This window comes from Octodon degus, unplaced genomic scaffold (assembly GCF_000260255.1).
Source record: "Octodon degus isolate 3935 unplaced genomic scaffold, OctDeg1.0 scaffold00133, whole genome shotgun sequence".
NCBI lineage: Eukaryota > Metazoa > Chordata > Mammalia > Rodentia > Octodontidae > Octodon > Octodon degus.
Window position 1 is genome coordinate 6,771,261 of NW_004524709.1, and position 18,212 is coordinate 6,789,472.

The following is an 18,212-nucleotide window of genomic DNA, read 5'->3' on the forward strand; positions in this document are numbered from 1 at the left end:
AAAAAAAAAAATCTTCATATTAATTACTTATGAAAGAAGCCAGTCTGAAAAGTCTATACATACTAGGTGGTTCTAATTATATGAGGTTCTGAAAGACAAAACAGATGATAGTAAAAAAGATGAGTGGCTGACAGGTTAGAAGGAGAGAAGGAAGATGAATGAACAGCGCACAGAGGGGTTTAGGCTAACAAAACTATGACATATGATAGTGCCTTGTGGGCGCAGGTCAATTATGTATTAGTTGAAACCTCCTGGAAGTACAATACCAAAAGTGAACCCTAATATATGGTATGGTTATTATTTAATAACTGAGCATCACTACTGTCATTAATTACAACAGATACATCAAAGTAATGAAAGATGTGTGTGTTTGGCCTTTCTCAGGTTTAGGTTGTACATATGATAATTAGTATCAGGTTAAGATCTAAAAAGTTCAGAGTGTTTACCATTTGCTAGGGTCTGCCCTGGGCCCTTTAATGTACTAACTCATTAAATATTCACAGCACCATTTAGAGCAAGTGCTCTTATTATTCCTTAATTGCATCTAAGGAAACTGAGGCACAGATAGGGTAAGTAACTTGCCCAAGGGCACATAGAGGAACTGGGATTTGAACCCTTGCAGTCTGGCTATAGAACTTGTGGTCTTAGCTGCTGTGTTATTAGGAAGCCCCAGGAACGCAGTAAGAGCACAAGGAGATGTGCCAGCAAGCCTCTTTTCCTCCCTTATGTTGCAAGCTGGCTCCAGCCCACCCGCCTACACTCACACAGTCTTCAAGCCCTCCTCTTATACAGGCTCAGGATAAACACAAAGTAAGGACCCTGACCCCTTGCGAAACTTCTCAAGTTGACAACAATGAACAGTATCCTAGAGCAGTAAGTGCTTGTTCTTTTCACCCAGGAGATAAAACTGCTGAGTTGATACAGTATATCAACCATCACACCACATTTCCTCCTTAGAGAAACATTCTCTTTGTTGATTCACTCCTGTCCTTGGTGTTAGGGACACTGGACCCCTAACTGAGAATAGTGGGAACTTTAAAGAATGGATTGTAGATGAGAGAAGGGGAAGAAAAACTATCAGCTTAATATTTAAATCTATAGATATATGCAGCATTCTAGAATACTAGTAACAGCAGTAGTGACATCCAAAATAAGAGGTGGGAAAGCTTCGGTTTTTGCTCAGAAGCTGAAAGTGTTCCAATTTATTATATTTCTGTTCCTTGAACATCCCATTGGTTGTCTTTTTCAGAATGCAAATTCTTTTCAGAGTGAAACAAATTATGATGTATTTTAAAAGCAAAGAGAAGACTGGGGTTGCCTATTTAGTGCTTAAACAACTTACATCTATCCAGTGACCATATATAGGCTTCATGGGCAGTCAAAAGATGAATGTCTCATGAAAAGAAAGGACTGGTATATAACTCGGTAATTATTTTATGGAGAGATAGAATTTACCTTCAGTGTATAGATCAGAAGCTACTGGTCATCACTGTCGTATTGTTCAGCAGCTCCTATAAGGAGAGAATGAATGCTGGTGCTTGCTTCTTCGCTGGTGTGTGACGTGGTGTTAGGAGATTCTCCTGTGCTCCACAGTGTGTGGCCACGCGGGAATGATCACCTCAGGATAAGCTCTCATCACCTGAGTGACTGCAGAGAACGTTGCCCCGGGTAGCACCACTCCCAGGAATTAGGGTGTAGCGCCTGAGGGGGGGGGGCACTCAATAATTCAGTCCCTTTGGGTTTTTTCAGTTTTGCAGAATCTGTGATGAATACATTACTTCAACAATTAGTGAAAATAGCTATCTTATTGAGTGCTGGTATGTGACAGGTATGTAGTGATTTGTATTTTATATAATCCTTTTTGGCACCTCTTCAGTGATTCAGGTGAAGCTTAGAGGGGCTAAAATTTTATTCCGTGTCAGTGCAGGTGGTAAGTGATAAAGTCAGGATTCTGAGGCAGATGTAGACTCTTAATCCAGTATCCCATTGTTCCCTAGAAAAAGGATACATTTTGTGTTGCTAAATCCTTTGGAGCATCCTGTCTATAATATGGAATCTTAGTTCATGGAATTAAATGGAAAGGAAAGTTTGGAATGTATATCTGAAGGAGCTGAGGGTAAGTTGTCACCAGTCAAAGAAAGGGGGAGGTCGGTCTTTCCACTCAGAAAAAGAAAACGAGACTGAGTGGATTTACAAATCACTCGTACACACTTGATTGTTCTAGAAAAAGATGTTTCTAGAAAATTGAAACATGCTAGGGATAGGTACATAATGCTTGCACTGTGGGACTAAGCTTTTAATAATCTCTTACAAAAGGAGATAATAGTTTCATTTTCTCCAGCAGTGTATGACACGCTGAGTGGTTTATTGTCATTTTCTGCACTCTCTGAAATTCTGCTGAAGAATTATCTTTTAACGTAATTTGTCCAACACTATAAACATAAGAAGTTTGGAACAGATTACTTACTGACAGTAGCAATCTGTTTATTCAGTGCCATATGAAACTGATCTTAAATCCTTTCTCTCCTAGCTGAATATTTTTGGATTATTAGAACAAAAAGCCTGAAGTGAATAACTCATCAACCATTATAACAGGGGAGACAAACAAGAAAGATTTACTTTGTGTCACCAAATGGGCTGCTATCAAATTATTGCTGCTCACTTCCGAATTCATCCTCGTTACCTTCTCTGGGCCTTTTACATATTTGTTAAACTGTTCCTGGAGGCTGTAGGAGATGCTTTTGAGCACAGGCCTTATAGTTTGGCCCTGGTGTTCTCTGCTAGATGTCCAGCTTTTCTGCCTGTGCTGCACTTGATTGCCAGCGGCTCTCGCACCTCCCTCAGCTTTAACAGAGCACCTCCCTGCACTTGGAAGGCAGCACATGCTCCTTGAAGCTCCACTGTGCAGTCAGTGCACCTACATCGTATCCCACCCTCTCTGTGCTTGTCCTCTGGCAGCCCAGAGCCTGGCTGCACCTACTTAATTCCTGGACCATTTTCTAATTTACTTCTTCTTTGGTTATCTGTTTCTTCTTTTCTCTTTAATTTGATAAGATATACTGTCAGTTTGAGATTTCAAACCTAAATGATTTATCATTTATACAAAAGAATAAACTGCTACTTATTAGCCTCTCCATAGGTCGAAGCATCTTTGGCCAGTTTTTGGTATTTGTCTGTATTGACACCTGGGAAATAACAGATCTCCATCTTAAACCACTATAAACATCCAACTGGAGAGCCTGGTTGTTCTCCTCTAGTAGGATTTTTATCTTTTCAATTAGTTGTAGTATTCCACACAGTAATTGGAGTTCTTGACACTGGTCAGCAAGTGCTGTGAATATCTTGTGGACTCTTGATAAAAAGAGATTGTGACATTCACATGGATGTCGCCCTGCCCACTGCATCTACACAAGTAGGAGATTTCCATTTCTCATTATTTCCCTTTCACAGCCTCTTGTCTAGTTTCTAATTGATGTGCCTGGGTAAAAATTGTATCCAGAACATTTGTAATTAAGATTTTGTGGGGCATTTAATCAAGGGCTTTAATGGGTTTTTGATGCATCACAGCTGCTAAATTTCATTCATAGGCTCATTTTATGAAAATAAAGAGATTTGTTTTGTAGCAACCTGTTTACCCAAGTTACCATATTTTCTGGAAAGTTCTTAATGTTATGGCTCTTTTAGAATTGATCTGTTTTCTGTGTGTTCTAAGAACTGTCATTTTTTTCCTTTGTTCTCATCTAGTACTCCTGTCTAAGTATGCATATTGTTCCCATACTGTCTCTTTCCTACATCCAAAATATTCAGGCTGCCCAGTGCTTTTCGCCATGACCATGTGGTGCTGGTGCCTGCAGAAGAGAAACTTCATCAGTTTGTCTTTGCCCTGTGGTCACGTCCTGCCCTTTTCCCCTCCCTCATTTATCTGTAGGATCAATTCTCTTCTCCTTTATTCACCTGCAGCATTGATCCTGTGGCCTTTAGACATGCAGGCTTAAATCTGGGCATCTTAGAAGCTCTCATCAGCAGCAACACTGGGTGTTTTCTTTCTGTTTGTGACCAAAAAGTATGTCAGCTTTTTAAAGAATAATTGGAAGAAGCAAAACTGGAATAATCAGAAGAGTTGGCCACATGGGTTTGGTTGGTTCTTCCTCAGTTTTTGTCATATTTCAAAACATCTCTTCCCACAGAGAAAGATTGTCATCTAATCCTGTTTTGAAAGTGGTAATAATTCAACACTCCTCTTTGGGTTGTGTATTTAAGGTTTGACTGGTATTATTAACTGTATCAGTTTAACATGTGGAGGTAAATCTGACTCATATATTCTTACTCAGCTTTGCACTATAATTACACTCCACACTTGAGAAGTTAGTCTTCAGCAACAGGAAGTATTCTTTTCCCACATCTTTGTCTTAACTTTGATTGGGCTAACAGGCTGAAGGTCTGCCAGCATCAGACCCTGGGTTGCAGGTTGGGGAGGGCAGTGTGATTATATCATTTTTTCTTAGCAATATTGTTGAGTACATACAATAATCTGACAGAATGTTGAGGGTTTTATATATGCTTTAAACATTTACTGTGCTATTGTTTTTAAAGTAAAACATAGAGTTTCACTTTTGCAAATAGCTTTGTTTTTAGTTCCTGCATTAGTTTATGCATTGCTCAGCTTGATGTCCAATCTGATGTTGTCATAGCTACAGCGGTGTTTATTTCTTCCTCATATTAATGGACTCGTGCAGCTTAGCTGTAGGTGAACTCCTCCACATCTTTTACTTCTATCCAAAGGAGCAGCTCCTGGCAGTGACGCGCTAGTCTCTTTATGATTTAAAGTATTCTTTTTTTGTGGTTTTTATGGGGGAAAAAATTAGCAGACTTATGTATAGTGCTAACGAGTTTTAAACTCTTTCAGCTTTATGAAAAAACTTCACAGTGGTTTAAAATGCACTTGTCTGTATTCATCCTTTTGAAAATGATTTAGGTTAAAAATATAACTTGATTGGAAAGATAATTTTAACTCAGGGAGAAGCTTAAATGTAATCTGGAGTGGACTTCAAGCTCACAAAACATGGGTGAATTAGAGCACTCCTCCATGTTTCCATTTATGAGACTCTCCACTTAAGATTGTGGGGTTCCCATCCAAACCTGTCTTGGTGCCCCCTGTATCCATTTCATCCTCCCTTGAGGTAACAGAATCTCACAGTGATGTAGTAGTCTCAAATTTTCCAATTACAAAATCACATATTTCACAACAATAGTTTGGATGTCTGATTTCTTATCCTGAGGTAGGCCGCATAACCACTTTTCTCTTTAAAGTAGTCACTCCCCAGGAATCTTGAAAAACTTACTTAAGAACATTTAAAAAATGTTATTTGATAATAAATAATATTGTGTACAAGATACAGTTGTATAGTGAATTTTTCAAAAGAACCTTGACTAATAACAAATTTTCTCAGTGGAGAAAAATGTAAGCATTTTTAAAAGTTGTGGTTAATATTGTTTTGCTTAAAATGATATCCTTTTATCTGAGAATGTAGACAGGTTAAATAACTACTGGAAAACTATATATATATATATATATATATATATATATATATAGTGTCAAAGTATCTTCCAGATTGCTTCTCAATCTTCACACTAGACAGACCTAAAGGAACCCACTTTAACTAAACGATCAGTTAACATAATTCATAGAGGATGAATGTCTAATGTATCTGCTGCAGTGCCTAAGCAGAATATGATTACAAGGAAGCAGCAGACATCCTAAATTGAAGGACAGGGTACAGAGTAATGACCGAATTCTTTAAAATTTCTAATTTCTAGAAAATTTGAGTTACTTGCAGATTCAAGAAGGTTAAAGAACATGTTATAGGAGCAATCAGTTGTGCTGGGTTGGATCATGGATTCAAAAAGAAAATAATTATAATGGAGATGGTGGCAATTAACATTAATTGAATATAAACTTTGGATTAGGTAACAGTAGTAGATCATTGTTAAACTTCATATTTTTTAAATTTTATTTTATTGAGAAACAAATAGCAAAAAGACTGTTTCAAAACTGATTAATAGGACATTTTCCATAATTAATACATTGTACATTGTTATCTTCTTAGTGGTTATCCATAGTATAAGATATAGACAAGATATCCTTTCCAAGCACTGTTAGTACAAATCTTTCTTCTCATTGGTTTAAGCAAAAGTAGGTTTATATGTCTCCTATTCTGTATATATAGCTACAGAATGGTCCTTCCTTTGTATCCCCTTTTTTTGTTTAGTCCTGTCAGAGATGGGTATTCCATTGGCATCTAAATACTATAGGTGTGTGAATTCAGCAAAACAATCCAACACAGTCCAGCAGTCCACAATAGTAGTAGGTTATCTGCAGAAGTTGTTGACTTGAGCCTTTCACAGCTCAACATATTAATATGGCTTTACTTTATATACCTCATTTTTATACTTTTCTGCTGGATGGTTAAGACCAAGATAAAGCAAGACCTATATAACAAGAAATGTAACTTTTGTATCTGATAGGACCAGTCAAGTCCCCTTAGGATTTATCCTGTAACCCTGTACAGCAGTTTACAGATCCTTTGTCAGTGTCAGCCACGTGGATGAGTCACGGCCATTGCTTGACCAATTTGCTCTCTGCAAAAGCCTGAGAGAATGTTTTCTCTCCCGGTGACTCTCCTTAGGCGCACTCTACATCACTGATCACTTTCCTCTATGGCCCCTTAATCTCCTTGATCAGAAAATTTGGGACACAACTGAGTTACGTGATGTACAGTATAGTTTCTCCTATGTCCTGAGTCTTCACTGACCTTGAAAGGCTAGGGACAAAATGTTGGCCCTTCTATTTCTCTAATTTTTGGTCTGCAAACTTAGGCTGTTAACCCTCCAGAAGAGAAGCCTATTATTACCCTACTGCATATGCAGTTGGATTTAACTTCTCTATCTGTCTGAATATCAAACATCTTAGGCATAACATGGAACAGGTATTTTCCATCAAGTATTGATATGTTAATAAACTTCATATTTTGAGGAAGGTTTTTGTTATGTAAGAGAATGTCTTTGATTTTAGGAAGTACATCGAAACTTAGATATAGAAGAACATGATATCCTTTTCATATAATTTAGAAAACACTTCATGGAGAGGGAGGGAGGAGTCGAGAGAAAGCAGTGGGGTAAAATATAAATAGTTGAGGCATCTGAGTAAAAGTCAAGTGAGAATCATTTGTGCTATTGCAGATTTTCTGTAAATATGAGGTTATATCTAAAAAGTTTTAGAAAGAGTATACAAAACCTAAAGTGCTTGCTTTGTGGAAAGTTAATACTGCTTCTCAACACATTTGGTAAACCTTAAATTTTAGGCAGTGAGTCCATGTTAGTCAGTTTTCATTTTTTGATCTAGGAACTTATTAAGAACATATGGACAGAAAACTAGATTTTTGTCTTTAAGTACTGAGTGTAGTTGTGAAGAAAAGAAGTAGTGCACTACAAAGCTAAACAATATAAAACAATATAATGAGTTAACTATGAGTGGTATATAATATACTTGGAAACAGAGAGTGGCAAATGTTTTCTATCAAAGGCCAGATGACGAATATTTTCTTATTTCTGGGTTTTTGTGGCCTGTGTCACTATACTCAGCTCTGTTTTTATGTTGGGAAAGAAGCCATGGACCACAGGTACATCAGTGGTGTAGCTGTCTCTCAGTAAAACATTTTTACCAAAAATAGTTGAAGGCTGATTTTGGCCCAGAGGCTGCAGTTGAATGAACCCTGTTCTAAAATGTAAACTGGGTTTTCTGGTACCAGAAGGGGTAGGGTTTGGGGACGATTTCATGAAGGAGTAACATGTTTGAAGTTCATAAAGGGCACTAACTACTGTTTTGGAAGAGGTAAGTGGATGGAGGTGAAGGCGTTAGAGGTAGTCACCCCTGGGTTCAATTTCTAGCCACATAGCTTACCTATTTGATAACTTGGAGAGGTTTTATAACCTTTGATTGCTGGTTTAGGAAATGAGAATAACCAAAGTGCCCCCTCCTAAAAATGGTGGATAATATCATGAGGGGTATCTAGTCTGGATTGCGGCTTCCAACTGGTACCCAGCAGCTCCTGCAGTCTTCTTCACAGCTGTCAGAAAGACCCCACTGAGATAGAAATTGGACTGTGTATGGCCATTCATTCATACTCCAGATCTCACACTGAGAGCTCCTCTCTGACTTTAGGATTCAGACTAGCCACTCAGTGCATCTGTATCACATCCTGCTTCAGTTCTCTCTGTTGTCAGATGGCAATCCCTGATCTCTTAGCAAGTAATGAGCCACAGTGTCTCTCTCTTTCTCAACTGCATCCTGAGGGCAGAGGATACTACCTTTCAGAGCAGACATTCAGTAAATAAATGTGGAATTAAAATAATGGGTTAATGTCCATAATATGCTTGACTGCAGTTTCAGGCCCATAAATGAGCACTCAGTAAGTGTAGGATCTATCCATTACTAACAGGTGGTATGGTGCACGTCTTTCCCTTAACAGAATGTTGGAATGAATTGTAAGGCTTCAACATGTGACCCGGAGAAGTATCCAAAGATCAAAGTCTGTCCACCTTAAGAAAAGTGCCAGAGCAAATTAGAGCCAGTATTTAGTTATTTATAGAGATTCTTTGGTAGTAAAACAAACAATTAAATGTTTATGAATGGATTTTAAAGTCTACAAGGACTTTGAAGCCAGAAGGTCCAACTTCTTTCCTGCCCACCATCTGTTTATCTGCGTTAGTAGGAAGGTGCACTATACCTCAGGGGAAGCGGGGAGGAGGAAAGGCTTGCTCCTTCAGGATGCTGACCGAACGCTGCAGTAACTGGGCTTTCTCTTGGTTTCTAGATGTTCACACAGAGGCTGTTCAAGCAGCTCTTGCTAAACACAAAGAAAGGAAGATGGCAGTGCCCATGCCCTCCAAACGTAGATCGCTGGTTGTACAGACCTCGATGGATGCCTACACACCTCCAGGTGAGCCCTGTGCTTGCTGTTTTTGCTTCTTAAATGTGATAAATGCTTTGGGATTCGCTGCTTGCACGGCAGAATGCCCTCTTTTCAGCTTTCACATCAGTGGTGGTATAAATCATGCTTTTGTGAACAGAAATTCCAGTTAACCTGGGAGGGAAAATTAGCATTACTATGTATGTAAATATGGACTTTAGACTTTGCATCAAGACTCTCATATATACGTTCTTTTAAAGACTTAGAAAATGCTATTTCTGCATATAGAAAAGCAGCTGTAACCCTATATTTTTAATTGAAGTTGGCCTTTTCTTCTGCTTAGACTGGTATAGACTTTATTTTTGACTCTATATAATATGAATACATTGTGGTATTATATCAGATTGGACAATATAGACAGTTACTTGAATCAGGGTCATTAAACTAGACTTTTAAAGTGATTACTGCCTGCAGGCCAGAAAGTCTCTTTCACAAGTACTTGACTCTGCCATTGTAGCTAGATGGTCAGGGAGTGTATGGAGTTGGGTCTTGCAGAACACAACTGGAAACTGTATTTACAAAAACAGATGGTAGTCCTGAGTTGGTCCGCAGTCCTGCCACCCCTGATCTGAATGGTTGAAGGTAATAGCCCATTTATGTTCTTGTTGCTTTAACACTATGCCAGAGGCTGGGATATGTATAAAGAATAGAGATTTATGTAGCTTGCAGTTCTTGAGGATAAAGAGTGTGGTTCATGGTCCTGTCTGTGGTGAGGGCGTACTGGCTATTTTCCTTTTTGTAATGATTTAGCCACAAAACTCTCTGCTGGGTCCCATTGGAACTCCTTTAATTCTTTCCTACATAGGACATGCCCCAATTACCTTGCCTTAGACCCTGCTTTTTTTTTTTTAATATTTATTTATTTATTTATTTATTTAGTGTGTGTGTGGCCAGCTCAGCCCACCAGGGGGCAGGGCTGGCTGGCATGTGGTGCTGGGGATTGAACCGCGGTCCCTGTGCTTTGCTTAGCTTAGCTTGTTCTAAGTAGGTGCTTTAGACCACTGAGCCATCTCACCAGCCCCAGACCCTGCTTTTTTAAAAGTTCCTCCACCTTCTGATACTAGTGAGGACCAGTCTTCCAACACGTTGTCCCTGGGGGCCAAACTGGAGCTATAGCAGTTATATAATGCTGCTTTTATTTCATTTTTAATTCCATATAATTATAAAGCTCTCTATTTCACTGTATACAAATATTTATAAATTGTATCATGATATTCAAAACTACAATGAAAGATAAAGTGAAATTATTCAGGTACCTATTAGGAACTTGAAGAATTAAACCTTTTTTTTCTTATTGATTTGTTTCTGAGGTCTTTGTTGCATCATTGCACCTATCTGTTTTGTTTGCTTTCTTTTGCTAATAACACAGCATTATAGTATGGACAAATTATAAGGAAAAGTGGCTTATTTTGGCTGGCAGTTCTGGACATCTAAAGCAAAGGCCATTACTGATGTGACCTCTCTATTAGCCTTCCTGGCATTGAGACACCACTCCCACCCTCACCACCCCCTCCCTTAGCACACTCAGCTCACAGTTCAGGGAGTGTAGTCCATGATCAGCAGGTTTCAAGGCAGCAGCATCATGGTGGCAGGCCATGGACCAGTGAAGAGACTTAGTTCATAGTGACTGGAAACCAGAGCAGGGCAATACTGCCGAAAAGGAGCAGAGATCAGACATAACCCTCAAGGCCATGCCTTCGTAACCCACCAAGACACACCCAGACAGATGCTCCACAGTCCCCTGAGCAGATCCCAAAGCCAATCAAATTGAGACTTTATGCCATAACCTCCTTCTGGGCTTGGTCCAGAGGACATCACATAGCAAGGGGGAACATATCTGTAAATGTGTCTCATCTGGTTCTGTCACTGTTGTGAAGTTAGCAGTACTTAATCCTGGGGCTCCACCCTAATGACTTAATGCTAATCACTTTCCAGAGGAACCACCTTTTAAGTGGCATAGTTGGTTTAACTTTCTACCTTTTAATCCTGTGAGTGAGAATTAATTTCAACACCTAAAACCATAGGGGAGACACAGTATCATTGTCACGTCTTTCTGATCTGCAGGTTTAAATTACCTTGTGTGCTACTTAAAAGTGATTAAAATGCTTCTAAGCTTTTTAATGCTACCTTTCCCTGTACAAGGTAAAGTAAGAATGAATGAACATATACAGCACCATTTAGAATCTCCTCCCTCCCTCCTTCCTGCCCTCCCTCCTTCCCGCCCTCCCTCCCTCCCTTCTTCTTTCCCTCCCCCCGCCCCCCATTTTCTGAGCTGGGTTTTGCCATGTAGTTCTGGCTGGCCTTGAATTCTGTGTGCAGTTGAGATTTCCCCTGAACACTTTGCAGTCCTTCTGCCTCAGCCTCCCTAATTCTTGGATTACAGGCATGTGTTTCCATGCTCAGTTTCTCTTGTGTTTTAAAGCTTAGCCCTGAGTGTTGGCAGACAGTGAGGGAAATAGGACATACTTTAAACCAGTGATGTGGCATGATATACCAGGTATGTATTAGTATATTTCAAACTCTTAAGTATCACAATTTATGTACTTTTCAAGTTGAAAGTATGAGCTGTTGAAACCAGGACTTTTACAATAAACTATATCCTCCGCACTCTGACTAGGGGTCTAACTAACTTACCTTGTCTGGGTCAGAAATTTCAGTCCTTTTGCCTGAGCCTCCTAGAGTACCTTTCTAAACCATTTTTTATAGTAGAAATGATGACTTTACAAGAAAGTAGCAATGTGGTTGGGTGTATGTTCTTCTCAGATTTGAAACCATCCACTGAGAACTGTTATTGGGTTCCCCAAGATAGATGAAAGGCAAAACGTTTGTGATGAGAAACAAACCTTGTTGTATAATTGTCTTTGGTTTTTTTTTTTTTTTTTTTTGTGGAACCAGGGATTGAACTCAGGCCCTTGTGCTTGCCAGACAAGAGCTTATTCTACTGAGCCATCTCCCTGGCCCCTGTATAATTGTCTTTGAAAAACAAAGAACATTTTTGGAAATACAAATTTTAGTGAAATGTTTCCCTGTGATTATTTAGCATTTGCATGTATGCCATATAGTACATTTTGCAAACTGCAATCAGGAGTCCTAATGATCCTGTTACATAGGATATTTTTTGCAAACGTAGATGTCCTCCTCATTATAAAAGAAATCTTTTATTCACAGACTGTTTAGTGCTTTTTAGTGGACTTTACATTTTTTATTATATTTGAAAAAATTTAGTTTCACTTCAGTTATTAGAACTCATTTCAGATTTACTCCTATGCAGAGAAAATCCCTTAAGTTTATATGCGCCACAAGAAATGACTGGTGGCTGAGCAGTGTTGTAGTTTCTAAAAAAGAGTTAATGTGGTTTGTTATTGTAGCCTTCTGTTGAAAAAACTTTCCTCTACCTTTTATTCTCCTGGTGTTGGATATTAAACTCCGGGTCCTTGTACTGACCTACATCCCCAACCCTTTTTTATATTTTTTAATTTTCAGGTAGGGCTAAGCTGTTTGTGCTAAGTTGAAACTTGTGATCATCCTGCCTTAGCTGGAGTGGTGGGATTACAAGCATATTCTATCACTCCTGCTTTCTTTAATTTTTAATGTACAAAATTACAGGAATAATTTCCCAAACTTCTAGTTGTAACAATGGGGTTCCCACTAACATATTTACTACAAATGACTATCTAATTGCATGAAGCAAACCTGCAGGTTTTTACCCTGTGTAGACCACCAGCAATACAATACTAAATTTGAGAACCTGAATTTGATCACCACAATTAATGTACTTATTTATATATTTAAATTTAGCTACCAACTGGTTTAAAATGTACATATCTGGTTATCACGTTTCGATTGGAAAATACTGTTTGTGTTTGATACAGCATAAGACAAGAGCTTTTGGGGCTGGAGAGATGGCTCAGTGGTCTAAAGCACCTACTTGAAACAAGCTTGGCAAAGCACAGGGACCGCGGTTCGATCCCCCAGCACCACATGCCAGCCAGCCCTGCCCCCTGGTGGGCTGAGCTGGCCACACACACACACACACAATAAATAAAATGTAATAAAAATAAATAAAAAAAAAGACAAGAGCTTTTAAGTATACAATTACAAGTACTCAAGACTGTACAAAAGAACTAAAGGAAAAAGTGGACTTAAGTTTCAGCTGAGCAGAGAGAGGACATTTATTTTTTAAATAAAAGAAATAAGAGTGCTTCAAGTTACCTATTTAAGAAGCTTAGAAGTAACTGCTTCATCCAAACAATAGTGAAAAGCTAAATAAATTAAAAATTGCTAACTCTTAGATCTAAGAATTAGATTTTAGCTTTGGTAGAACTAAGGTTACGCAACCAAGTGTAGTTCCCCAAATTGGACAGACAAATGAATGGACCGGGGAATCCCAACATGTGGGAGTAATAACCCTGGCAGGAGGCAGCATCGGGGCAGGAAACCTGAGTGGTCATCAAGTTATGGCCAACAGGTGGGGATGAATCTGAGCTAAATTTCAGGGGAGACCTGTACATACTGCATCCCTTTGTTAGCAGTGAGCCTCACCTGCAGATTAAGCAGGTTTTCAAAGTAGACATCTGTCTTAGTTACTTTTTACTCATTGCTGGGACAAATACCACACACTCAAATGAAGGAAGGAAAGGTTTATTTAGCTCACAGTTACTGGAGGGTTCAGTCCATATTCCGCTGGCTCCAAGGCAAACAACAGCAGTTCATGCAGCAGAAAACAATGAAGAGCAGAGGAGGATTGTAAAGATCAGTGGGACCCAAGCAGCACAAGTGTAAAGAGAATTTTGTCTCCATCCATAGTAGTGGAAATGTTGGAATCCAAAATAAAGAGGACATTGTGAAAATAATCAGTAGAAAAAAAGATTTTATGTACAAGAGGGCAGTCATTTCAGTAAATAATTACTTATTTGAAGATAAAATACAGGTTAGAGGTGATGGAATTCAACATCTTTGTTGTTGTTGTTAAGTTTGAGCCAGAGTCTCCTTGTGCTGCCAAGCCTGAACTTGGGCTTGGTGATCCTCTTGCCTCAGCCTCCCAGAGTGCTGGGATTACAGACACGTGCCACCAAGGCTCAGACATTTTTAAAGTCCTGAAAGGACATAAAAACCATCAGTTCATTTCCAGTAAACATATTCTTTACAAACAAGGGTGAATAAACATTGAGAACATGAAAGCCTAGAAGCTGTTACTCGCAGAACCAAACTGTGAACATTCTGTGGAATACCTTTAGGGTGATTGCACCTTGCTTCTGTAACTTCACATTTTTGTGGTTCACTCATGACGTTGTAGGCAGAAGTCGTTATTTTTGTCGAGCTGTGTTCTGTCAGATGGCATACTGCATTTTGCTGTTCCATTGACCACTGGATGTCTGTTCACATTGTTCCCTTGTTTTGCACTGTTGTGAATAATGTTTATGTCAACATTTCTATGTAGTTCTTTGTGTATATATTTGATTTCCTTTATCATGGATACATTTCAAGGAGTGGGTATTACTGAGTCTCACTGAAAGTTTTTATGTGCCTTTCATGTACTTTCTGTGGTTTATATCTAGAACTCCCCCCAAAGCCTTATGCACTCACTCATAGGTGGGGCTTTTGAAAAGTGATTGTGTCGTGGGGGTGCTGTAGCTAAATGTGATGTCAGGATGTGAGGTCAGGCCCCAAGAGGCAGGACACGCATTGTGTGACCTCGTGGGGTGTAACCCCTTCCCAGATTCCTGCCTCCTGAGGTGTGAGCAGCTTGCTTCAGCCCAGGCCATTCTACCATGCCACTGACCTTACAACGACTGAGACTGCTAAAATGTGAGCCAAAATAAACCTGCCCTGCTTTGAATTGTAGGTGTTTGGTATTATGTCACAGTGACAAGAAAATGACTGCACAATACTAGCCATATTTATCCAGAGTGTAAAGTTGTGCAGAATGACTGGACAGTTTCACAGTACCACCAACTATATATAGGCATTCCAGTTTGTTCACCTCATCACCAGCTGCTTTGTCTGTATTTTCATTACAGTCATTCTAGTGAATGTGAAATAGTATGTGTCACTTTTCATCACTGGGACAAAATGCCCAACCCTACAACCTAAAGGAATTGAAATTCATTTTGGCTCAGGTTTCATAAGTTTCAGTCCATGCTTGTCCTGCTCCAGTGCAGAAACCTTATGGTGGAAGGGCCTGGGTAGAAGATGCTGCTGATTCCCTAGCAGACAGGAAGCGGAGAGGAAGGGAAGAGCAAGAAGAGAGCTGAATCTTCCAGGTCACTTCCCAGGGACTCTCCTCTTGTGACCAGATCCTGCCTCCTAACAGCACGCACAGCTCTGAACTCTCCAGTGGATGCACCCACTTCTGAGGATATCCCCACTCCACCACAATCCATTCACTTTCTAACTGCTGTGCCTGTGAATGCATGAGTTTTGGAGGACGTTATAAATCTGAACCATAAAAGTGTGTGCCATTATCGTTTTAACTTTCATATCCTTAATAACTTATGTTAAATATCCTTAAATGTGCTTAGTAGTCATTTAAAAGAATTCCTTAAAGTTTATCCAGATATTTTGGCTGTTTTATATAGTGATTTGTTCATTGTTTTATTGGGTGTTAAGTTCTTTATATATCTCCTTAACAGAGATATTATTTATAAGCTGTAGTTGTCTTTTTATTTCTGAATTGTATGTTGTGATAGAAAGAATAATGTACTCTCTCATAAGTTGTTAAAAATGTTATGCTATTTCATAAAAGGAACTCTACAGGTATGATTTTTAAAAAAATTTTTGAGATGGAGTAGTTATACTGGATTAACCAGATAGACTGTAATAAATAAAGGTCTTTGTGGAAAAAAAAAAAAAAAAGAAAGGAGGTTGGGGCCAGAGGTGAAGTGGTGTAGTTTGAAGATGGAGGGACTGTGGGCCAAAGATGCAAGTAGGCAAGGGCTGTGCCCTTGAAGTATTTGGGAAGAGTACGGCCCTGTCAGAACTTCTATTGCCTCTAACCTGCATTTTATCTGCAAATAAGTCATTATTTACTAAATGACTGTTCTCTACTATGTAACGTCTTTTTTTTCTACTGATTATTTGCACAATTTTCTCTTTATATTTGAATTTCAACCACTATGGATAGACGCACATGACTTGGGGTATTTCTTCACTGTAGTCGCTAGCAAATCTCATCTCTTTCCATGTAGATACTTCTTCTGGCTCAGAAGATGAAGGCTCTGTGCAGGGCGATTCACAGGGAACCCCCACCTCCAGCCAAGGCAGCATCAATATGGAGCACTGGATCAGCCAGGCCATTCATGGCTCCACCACGTCCACCACCTCCTCCTCTTCCACACAAAGCGGAGGCAGTGGGGCTGCCCACAGGCTGGCTGACGTCATGGCCCAGACACACATAGGTGAGTACCCTTGGTGGCTGGGGTCTGTATCTTTCCCCATGTCTGCTTTCACTGTTAGTATCCAAGCACTGAGTACATAGTTGCATGTTTTGTTTGTTTCCTGACAATGGGACCTACGTGATGGACGCAGTCCATAGCCCCACTGATTCTTGGGTGATTTGGCATTACTGTTTAATGAAGCTCTTGCTTTATTGCCCTTTACTCACCCTGCCTCTTTCACAGCTGGAATTTTATGTGTTATTTGTACATAAAGGTTTGCAGCTACTTCTGTGTTTCTGTCTCGCTTATGCAAAAACTGTGTTTCTAATGTTTTAATAGTGCTGATATATGATTTTTTTTTTTTTTAATTTTAGGGAAAGGTCTACAGGGTGTTCAGGGTCTCACTACTAGATCGGACTTGTAGTGATCCTCCTGTTTACAGCCTCCCAAGAGCTGGGATTACAGGCGCGGGCCACCACGCCCAGTCCCAGTTGCTGTTTCAATGTGCTCTGGGGTGGGGCCAGCACAGCAGGCCCAGGGATGAAACCTCTGGCCCCTGCGCCTGCTTGCGCCTCTTTAATCCACTGAGCTATTTGGCCAGCCCTGGAAAAGGGAATTTTAAAGTGTATTGCATTGCTTTGGGACTTAATTGAGGAAATTTTGAGCCTTACTGTTTCAGTTATAATTATTTAGATGTATTAGATGCTTCATGCTTCTTGCTGTATAGTTTTTATAATAAAGCAGAGCATCTAGATTAGAAAAAGCACAAAATTAGGAAGGGTAGGCTTGAGATGTTTGCTAATAGTGGAGAGAAGGAGATGACAAAGAGTTATCAGACAAAAAAGAGCTGGAGTCCGTTGGGTGAGTAAGTGACTGAAGGAAATATGGGTCCTGTGATAGGTCATTCACCTCCACTGGGGCTGTGTGCCTCTCACTTACTGTGCCTGGGCAGGATCGAAGTTCAGGAAGCAGTAGAACACTTCTCGGTTGTTGCCCATTTTTCACTGTGGATTTAAGATGTTTAATCATTTCAATAATAAAAGTTTTTCATAAAGTAAATTAACTTGCATAGATTAGTGTTCACTGTATTCTTATTAAAAATAGCAACGAAGAACAAAGTTCAGGCTCAAGAGGCTGCTGCAGACTGTGTTGTTATCATTACGGGAAGATGAGACACAGGTGGAGATGGTCTAGCCATAGCTGCTCTGCTCCATGTTGTGAATAGTAAATACGATGAGTGAGTTAAAAACTCCAAAGCCATCTCAGATGCCCAGTGCTTAGTTCTAGATCCTTAACTATTTGATGGATGAAATAGTTTCTAACTGACATTTGAAATCTTAGCCTCATTCACACTCACCGAATGAAGCTTAAAAGCATCAGCCTTTCTTGTATCCAGAATGAGACAGTTTGTCTGTTGCAAGAAAAGTTGGATCAGTGCTCACTTCTTCCATTAACAAGAACTGAGATCGCGAAGTCACTTCTGTTCTTGTTTTGTAGTGGGAAATAATGGGGAAAAGTTTCTTATATCTATACCATTCAAAACAGTTGTGAGGAATATTCGTAATAAGTTTTAAAGCAATATCCAAATGAGAAGTGGTACTTTTTCAGGTGAACATATTTTCAGGGCCATGTGTCTGGCTTTCTGTGTACTAATAACCTCTTTTTGAAATCACAGAGAGTTAAACACTGAACAGAAATGTGTCACCATTACATATTTTTTTCTTTTTTTTTTAAATGTCTTTAGTTCAGGGCCTACAGGGCCTTACTTCATAGATCCTACTCGTAATGATCCTCCCGTTTTTTTTTT

General features: G+C 39.4%; 1 protein-coding gene across 5 annotated transcripts in view; it reads left to right on the forward strand.

Annotated features, from left to right (window-relative positions):
* Nucleotides 1-18,212, forward strand: part of Dip2c (disco interacting protein 2 homolog C) — a 213,139-nt gene that overhangs the window by 34,025 nt on the left and 160,902 nt on the right. For all 5 annotated transcript variants that reach the window (XM_023701324.1, XM_023701327.1, XM_023701323.1 and 2 more), the window contains 2 exons: nt 8,874-8,999; nt 16,217-16,426. In XM_023701324.1, coding sequence (XP_023557092.1) covers nt 8,874-8,999; nt 16,217-16,426 — 336 coding nt within the window. The remainder of the gene's footprint in view (nt 1-8,873; nt 9,000-16,216; nt 16,427-18,212) is intronic.